Source organism: Haplochromis burtoni, unplaced genomic scaffold (assembly GCF_018398535.1).
Source record: "Haplochromis burtoni strain Fernald_Lab_line unplaced genomic scaffold, NCSU_Asbu1 Contig_138, whole genome shotgun sequence".
NCBI lineage: Eukaryota > Metazoa > Chordata > Actinopteri > Cichliformes > Cichlidae > Haplochromis > Haplochromis burtoni.
This window is the reverse complement of record NW_024582499.1, coordinates 829,339-838,407: the sequence shown is the minus strand read 5'-3', so window position 1 is coordinate 838,407 and position 9,069 is coordinate 829,339. Positions and strand designations below refer to the sequence as shown.

General features: G+C 39.9%; 1 protein-coding gene across 1 annotated transcript in view; it reads right to left on the bottom strand.

Moving 5' to 3' along the window:
• Window positions 1-8,846, bottom strand: part of cacna1fb (calcium channel, voltage-dependent, L type, alpha 1F subunit) — a 44,097-nt gene extending 35,251 nt beyond the window's left edge. The window contains exon 1 of the mRNA XM_005931130.3: window positions 8,492-8,846. Coding sequence (XP_005931192.1) covers window positions 8,492-8,513 — 22 coding nt within the window. The 5' untranslated portion in view covers window positions 8,514-8,846. The remainder of the gene's footprint in view (window positions 1-8,491) is intronic.
• Window positions 8,847-9,069: the final 223 nt, after the last annotated feature.

The following is a 9,069-nucleotide window of genomic DNA, read 5'->3' as shown; positions in this document are numbered from 1 at the left end:
GTGTGTGTGTGTGATGTAGGCTGGGATTGATGTGTTGGTACCTGAACACACACGCACACACAGACATGTTTGTCTTAATATACCTAAGAGGACCTCAACACTGAACCCTGAAACCAAGTCAAACCCTGAAGCAGACGTAAATGTCCTCAAAGGGTTGGAACATCCACAGGTCCTCACAATGATAGCAAAACAAGGACACACACACACAGATCTACCTCTCTCCATTTAGTCCTTTCCTAGAGTTCCTGTATTTCCCAGAATGCATGGCTTTTGCATCCAGCTGCCCTTTATTTACCACGCAGGTAGAGACGGTAAGAGCAGAGTGGGACTGATGGATGCCTTCATGGTCAGTGGGAAAAAACGCCCTCACACGTATTAAGCATCAAACAGTTTATTTGTGCAGCCTTGTCTAAACATGTTTCTTATATTTTGTGGGTGAAGATGAATATTTGTGTTATTCTTGTAATTTGTTATTATGGTTTTGTAGAATATAGTATAATAATATATTATTATTTGTTGTTTGTTTTTATAGAGCCTGTGTGGTGGAAAACCTCTATACAAAAGAAAAAAATATATACTAATCTCAGTCCCAATTTTATTATTTTCTCATAAGGCTTACTTTAATTTGTACTGAGGCAGCGTATACTGTAAGTATATATCACAGATATATTATTTATATTGACTGTGAAAGGACATATTGACAGTGCTCACCAGACAAAGAAAGGCTGTCCAGTGTGGTTGGAGTGGTAGAGAGGACAAAAGGGACACATTTACAAAAATTGCTGATCAAAAGCAAATTTAAAACAAAGTCAAAACAAGCAAAAACCAACGTTAGACCTATGCTTACTGGGCAGCTGGGTAGCAAACAACCATAGCACAACCAAGAACATCTAGAACCATCAATTAACCCGTGTTGAGAATTTCATGCAAAAATAATACGACTCAGTTTCCCAACACAAACAGTTTTTCAAAACAACACGTTTCTCAACTCAGCTTTTATTCCTGTTAATAAACTGAAAAAATAACTATAAAACAGAAGGTCTGTTTATCTATGAGCCCCCTGAGGTCTAAGTCATTATATGCGCCAACTCTAACACTAGTCCTATTATGCACTTCAAGACAGCAGCACCAGCTATTGCTATCAAGTGATGCTTTGCAATATCAAACTAAAACAAATACCTGAATCCCAAATATCTACTGATATGATCTGAAATACAACACTAAATATGAATCTGAATGTTGTTGTTTTTGTTTGTATTATTGTACATAGTTTAACAGAGTCATTATCTAATTATAAAATATCTGAAAAGCTCATTAAATGCCAGCTTAGTAACATGGTAAAGGAAACCTGGAAAGTGTTCCTGATATGAAATGTGCACTGAAGAAAGGAGAATTATGGTCCTCATCAGAGTTAAAGAGGATGTTAGGTGTAAGACGGGTCTATTTTATGATGGACAGATAATTTCTGTAGGAGTCCTTTGATTTCATTAACAGGTGATGTCATCCTGGTTGCAATACTGTAAAGAAGCATTTCTGCTGCACACATTTTAAAGCAGAATCGTGGTTTACTTCGTATTATTACACTTTGCTTTTGTTTTTATTTTGCAAGAGTTCAGAAAAGTCCTGTTAAGCATTTTCGCTGTAGAGACCTTTGATTCCTATAGCATATCTGCGTAGTTACTAGAAAAACCTCTCACCGATGCATTTGGTCATATTCTTCTCTGAGCTGCATCAACGTATGATGACAAGTTTTTATGTTTTAGGAAAATAAAAGGACTCAATTGAAGAGCTGGTGAAGCTGCTTCACCCGCAGGACAACAAGAACCATCCAATTATCCTCGAATTATCCCGAGTCAGCTTGCATCATCGAGAGGACAGTGAGTGTGTGTTCAGGTACTTGTGTCTTTGTGGGGACCAATCCGATTTTACTTATATTTGTGAGGACGCTGTAGCCAGTCCTTACTTTTAGGCAGATGTTAAAAGGTTGAGTGTTCAGACCTGGTTTTATAGTAAAGACCTCACATAGTACAAAACATTTTTTTAAAGTTAAATGGATCTTTTGGCAACGGATGATGTGGATTTATTGAAATTCTGGACATTTTTTACATACATTTTCTAAAGTAAATTCATAGAGAAGATGAGAATCGTTCTTAAAAAACTGAACGAGTTTCAGGTTGGCATTATTTTAATGATGGTCTTCGCAAGCATGTGTGAGTGTGTGTGGTGTAGTGGTACATTCCATGGCTCGCACAGAACTCTCCATCCGCCTTGTTAACTTTCTACTTTTCACTGCCCATTCTCAGTGTGTGTGTGTGTGTTAGTGTGTGTCACGCTACCCTCCAGCCTGGTCCAGCTGGAAGGTCATCAGTTCAGTTAGTGAATGTTGGAGCAGTTTTTTCTTCCTCACTGCTCACAAACACAGTTCTGCAGCAGCAGCCATGCTCAGTTCTCTAGTCTGTCCAGTGAATATTATAATGTTTATTATCTGATAAATCATCCAAGTGCTCAGATCTCCTCCTACAAAACACAAGCTTAACTGTGTTAATTGTGAAAGTAGATTCATTCTTGTTTAATTTCCTTAGAAATTATGCTAAAATGTTTCAAAATAAGCAACATCAACAAAGCTGAGATAAGAGCTATTTATCTTAAATAAAATAAAAGTTATAGAAGATATATTTTGTTCAGTTTTTACAAATGCTCCTGTGTACTCCTGTTAGCAACATTAAAGCAAAGACTTCACTTAGTTATTTTAAAACACACTGCTGTTGAGATTAAAAAAATAATAATAATGAATTTAGTTAATTTCATGCATTTGATTTACCATGACCATAGTAACCTTTACTCTATTAGTCTTTCTGGGCTTTTTGTTCTATAATATATACACTATACTTTCTACTATATGAATGAGGAATGGAAAAAAATGACAGCAAGTCTGAACGCTATTGTTGCGATTAAATTGCAGAGCTTGAAAAGCTTTTTGGATCCTTTTTGATGGAACTGATTTCAGGGCGTTACAGACTTTTAAGGACTTACAGATTTGTTGCGAATAACTTTTTTAAAATAAAGCCCTGAGGGTGAGATATTAAAACATGGATTTCTCAGCCTTCAGATGAAAAAAAAAAAAGAGTGACACCTGAGAAATCAGACAAGGGTGGATGTGAAAAGATAGCACCCTTCAGGTCAACATCAAGGAGCCATCAGTAACAAATCAGCTGAACTAAAACAACTGAAAGACTCCTGTCAGTGTCTCAGAGTCCAGCTGGATCAGGATGGACCAGCCTACTCACCTTAAAGGTTACTTGGGGGTTTAAGTCGTGTTAAAATTAACTTTCTTTCATGCGCTCAGAACAAAAGGAGGGATTAACTCTACTGCCACAGCAACAGATGAAGTTATATGGGAAATGCTAATTTCCATGACGACGTTATCAGAAAGTCCGTGAAGAGCATCTTAATTCAGTGAGCAGAGAGCAGAAAGTCTGATCCTCCTATATCAGGATCAGGAGGATTAAACTGAGTCCCTCTTAAAAAGATGGAAGCCACAACCTCCAGTAATTTCATCCCACCTGAGCTCTGAGGTCAGACCTGACAGAGATCTGAGGTTCTGTAGCATCCCTCCATCTGCAGATATAATGGTTTTCATTGTGCAGGAATGCCTACGTCAGTCCGGACCGCACACTTTATGAAGAAAGTAATGAAGAATTTTACAGTTCCCACCTGTTTTCATAACTGTTTACACTGAAAACATCATTAATGGAGTAAAAAACAGATCCAGAGCAGGTGGAGAGTTCAGTAACCATATCCATTCATGCAGAGCTCATGGTTAATTCTTGAAGAACCAAGCTCAGCCAGCAATCGTGACAGCTCAGCTGACCTCAACACCAGCCCACATCAGCTATGCTGGTACCCTTCTGTGCCCTGGGCTACAAAGTAAGCTCAACATAGCCAGGATATCATTCAATTATCTGGTTTCACTTACCCTAAATCAGCCATAAGGCTAAGGGTTAAAACTGATGGCGGTGCTGGTATGGTGAAAGGGGCTGACCCTTCACAAACTGGCAGATGTTACAGTGAATGGCTGTCCTAATATTATATCTTAAAATGTTAGACTTTTGAAGGGGAACCAAGACAAAGTGGCTAAAATGAACTCAGAACTGAAATTGATATTTTTGCTCCAGGGGAAAAGATTTGGATCAGGGTGCTTGATCGTAGGGAGTCATCTGATTGTTGGAGTGTTCTGTCTGCTATTGCCTATTATGGTCTTTACCTTTAGCACTTTGATGTGTTTAGTTGAATTGAAAAATTGAGGGTAAGAACACTGAATCACAGACAGTGTGTTGCACTTTTGGAGGAGGATGAGACTGAAGCTGGTGACATAGGCCAGCAGTCCCCAACCTTTTTTGCGCCACGGACCGGTTTATGCCCGACAATATTTTCACGGACCGGCCTTTAAGGTGTCACGGATAAATACAACAAAATAAAACTAGTACCAGTACCGAAAAAAAGAAGATTTATTCATAACACACATGAAAAGACCCAGGAAAACCGAGTAAACGATAAAAACGATAACAAAATAACGCTGAAAACCGATAAAAACCCTGAAAACTATACATTTCACACCTGAGCCTCAGCTCTCGCGGCCCGGTACCAAACGACTCACGGACCGGTACCGGTCCGAGGCCCGGGGGTTGGGGACCGCTGACATAGGCACACAGATAACAGGTGGCTCAGCCTGGGCAAAGTGCTAAAAATAGTCTGGGACCTGAAAGCAGAAAATCAAAAAAATTGTGAGAAGAAAGGAAGATCTTGAATTTGCTGTCTGGATTAATAAAAGGACTAAATAGCAAACTGCAACGCAAAGGCCTATTTACACATGGTAAATGGACTCCTTCTTATATAGCGCTTTGCTACTCTCCTGGAGCACTCAATGTGCTTTATACAACATCTCACGTTCACTTTCTTCATGGCTAACATTCACACACATTCATACTCCAGCGGATGCATTAGAGAACAGCTTGGGGTTAGTATGTTGCCCAAAGGAGACCTGGCATGCAGACATCCATGGATGGAACCACTAACCTTCCAATCAGGAGATGACCCGTCTACCTCCTGAGCTGCAGCCACACTTTAACTCCAAAACATAGTCACACTCACACACCAGTGAAACAGTCGACAGTGAAAGAAACCACAACATCAGGTGACTGCCTAAGCTGGTACTCATCAATGTTATGAGGCCAGTAAGTTTTCAAAGCAATGTATGGACTTCAAAACAGCTGAGAGTGAAATGCACATCATTTCATTCCTTGCACTTGCAAAGAGGAAAATGCATCCAGTGGTGTTCACCTTGAACTCATTGACCTGCAGTCCGATTCACTGCTGGCGGAGCACTTCAAGCCAATATTTCTGCTGGATTTTTATTCTTCTTTCAGAAAGGACAATTTCTCTATATAAAGAGAGATGCTCAGAAGATGTTAGCTCTCTTTGCATCTACGTTCATTTGTGAATAAAAACAACTTTGAATCTCTTTGAATCTTTCCTCCATTTCAGGCTATTCGTACTACCTCTGACATATTCCATGTTGAATCCACTGTCAATAATGCCTCTTCTATTCATGCCACTGCTGTTCTTGTCTTTAGGATTTCTAGAACACCGCCATACATCAGAATATAAATTGCTGCAGATGATATAAAAACCTTATTTTGACTAAAGTGGTCCTTACAGAGACATAATTACAGTTCTTGCTATTTGCCAGGAGGTGAAGTAGGAACTCACCCTGCAGAGTCCTCATGTGCTACTTAAATGGGCACTCATATGGTAATGATATTACCTTTTTAAAACAACTTTAACATCTTTTTAATTGATCTAAAAGGTCCTCGAGGAGAACATCAGTCTCAGAAACACACGATATCGATCATTCCCATATGGAAAAGAAATAGTATAAACTTACATGATTTACTCATGAAAGTGGCCACTTTCTCATTACTTTCATATATTGTTTTAGTAAGTATCTAAAACATACAAGTTTCATTATATAATTTTTCAAGGGATCTTATATCTGTTTTCACTTTTGTATGCTTTTCATACAAGTTTCACTCAAGACAGATACAAACTTTATAAGATTTATATATATCTTTTCCATATGGGTTGTTAACTGTCATGTGTCCTCAACCATTTAAACTTTATTGGAATATCCTATTGCAGACCTGAGTAACTTTACTGAGCATCCACTGATTGAAAATCTGTCAAAATAAAGATTTACTTTGACCCACTGCTATGTTTTTATGCTGCTTTACGTTTACCTGCAAAAACTAAATTATGTTTGTGAATAAATCAGCTCAAGCTCAAATGAGACTGTTTGTTACTGAGTGTTAATAATATGATGCCCCCGAGGAGAAAACATAAACAAGCAAAAGCCCAAACATTAAAGGAGACATGCTCCAAATGCAGGCAGCAGAAACAGACTCATACAAGCAGGAAACACATGCACAGAGAAACAGGTGCTGCTTTAGGATGTTAGATGTTCTCAGTTTGGATGAAGATGGGTGATTCCAAGTCACATATATATGTGTTTTATTTTCTATATGGAGCATTATGTCACCAGGTTAGAGCTATTAGAGTCATCCTTCATGGTAACAGCGAAACTCCAGAGATGACCAGCTGATCAATGTTTACCTGAGGCTCTGACAACTCTTTAGGGCTCAATGTGGCACATATGCATATATAAAACTTCACAACATGACATGAAGCAGAGTCATCCTTTTTAAATTGCCATGTTTTGGATTTCGGGGCCACCATATCTGAGAACTGAGGCCTGCCTTATTAAGAAGACTTGACCACTGTTAGCGTGTCCACACAGATGCACAACTGCATCATATCCAGAAACACAACATAAAGCACAACGATAAACACAATCCAACAGCTTTAGATGCTGCACGGCTGCATCCAAGCAGGACAGATCACTGTAATCCAGTAAAGCTGATCAGGCCACAGCGACGAGGTGGTCCTCTGCCTCCACGATTCACTGCACTTATAACAGTAACATCTACAGCTACACAGCCACATACAATGCTCTTTGTGCAAGGAGGAACAGGATGAGCGCTGCCAGAACTATAAAAATGACCTCCAGGATAGCACTGGTGTAAACATTTCTGACCACACAATCATAAACAGACTTCATGAGGGTGGCCTGAGGGCCCAACATCCTTCAGTGGGCCTTGTGCTTGCTGCCCAGCACCGTGGAGCCCGATTGGCACTTGCCATAGAAGGCCACGGGCACAGTGCTTTACACCCTATGCTGCAGTCTAGGACCAGTTTCTTCTCCACGAACCCCCCTCCCCCTCCTACCCCGAGTCACATGGCACATCTATGACATATTCTTTACACCTCAGTGGACAGCGCAGTTTCCCCAATGAGTGATGTTCCACACAGTAAGCAGAAAACACCCCTTTGAAGTTAAGCATTAAAAGCACTCTGTCTGGTTCCTGAGCCTGGATTACAAACCAGACACAGTGAAAAAACACAAAGACCAGACCTTAAAGAGCTGCAGACCCACAGGTTGATTCTACTGCAAATCTGGTTTTTAGATCAGAGATCAAGTTCATCTCATTTCATCAGAGAGAAACTGTGAGGCTGAAAAAATGATTCAGTATATCTGGTTTTCTTTCATCATCACCTGACTGACAAACTCAGGTTCAGGCACCCAGAGCGACCAGAACTTGTGATGCAAACGACTTGCTGTTGAAAAATCAATAAAAGGAAATGAAATTAATTAAGAACACAGAGACTGAAAATAAGCACATAAAGGCCACAGGTAAAAGCACGACAACTGTGAAATGACCACAAAAGATTAAAAAGTGGACAAACATTTAGCGTGAGGATCGTGTTCTCCAGAAAGTGAAGATATCAAAGCTCAAGATCTCCTCATGCCTTCAACGTGACCTAAATGATCACAGCAGCTTCTAAATCTCTAAGGTGTGCACAGATGTGCTGTATGAAGCTGAAGTTAATAGAAAAGAAACACAAACATCACGTATTGGTTTGAATCTCTGCTCTACACTGCAGCATCACACACACACTCACACACAGGATTTACAGCGTGTAGGGAAACAGGACATAATGATAGGAACCATTAGTTCAGGTGATGTGAAGGGAATCAGATGGCAAACTGGACCAGATGTTTTCACGTCCTATATTTACTCTTGTGCTGTTTGTTCAAACTTTTTATTTCTATGTTATCAAATGTGCCCATTTAGAAGATTTAAAAATTCTATTCGTGAGTTTCTTTGGAGAGAAAATGTAGTTTTAGTTTCAGATCACTTCTGCATTTCCCATAACTCTGCGGGGAACAAATAAAAGCCAAATGAGCTGTAGTCGATTAATCGCACAGCTGTGACCTTCATACAGAAAATACAGCTGTTCCAGTCTGGCTCCAGCTGAAACACAGAAATCTGAACTTTAACCAAGGGATCCACTGACAGGTTCACTGAGCGCTTACTTCGGTGGTTCTCCTCGTACATCTTCGCTGATGCTCAGCGCCACACACCGATGATCATCGTCAGTCGATCCGAGCTTTCATCAGTTTCCTGCCGGTTCCCTCATCAGCTGCTTTATTCCGAGTCACCAACAACTTATCCGCATTTCGCTGACAAACGCACCTGAAAATTAATCCACCTTTCTTCTGATGCAGCAATTTTCCGATTCATCGATTAATTAATTAATTAATCAACCTCCAAATGAAGTTAAAAAGTATGAAGAAAAAGGGATAAATCCAGACATGCAGCGATCGAGGAGGTGAATTCAGCTTCTTTTTAAGCTTCGCTTCACTAATCTGACTCTCTTCATCTATCTGCCCATCGCTCTCTCTCTCTCTGTCTCTCAGAGGTTCTCTACCTCTCTCTCCCTCCCTCTCTCTCCCAATTGGGGATTAAACAGAAAAAACATCGGTGTTAAAGGGGAGGGCAAATGGAGACGAATTAAAGGCGCAGAGACAGGAGCCTTTATCGCAGAACTGATTAAAATGATAAATGTTCTGAGGAAGGTAAAAACCTAAGACCACAAATGTAATCCCTCTGT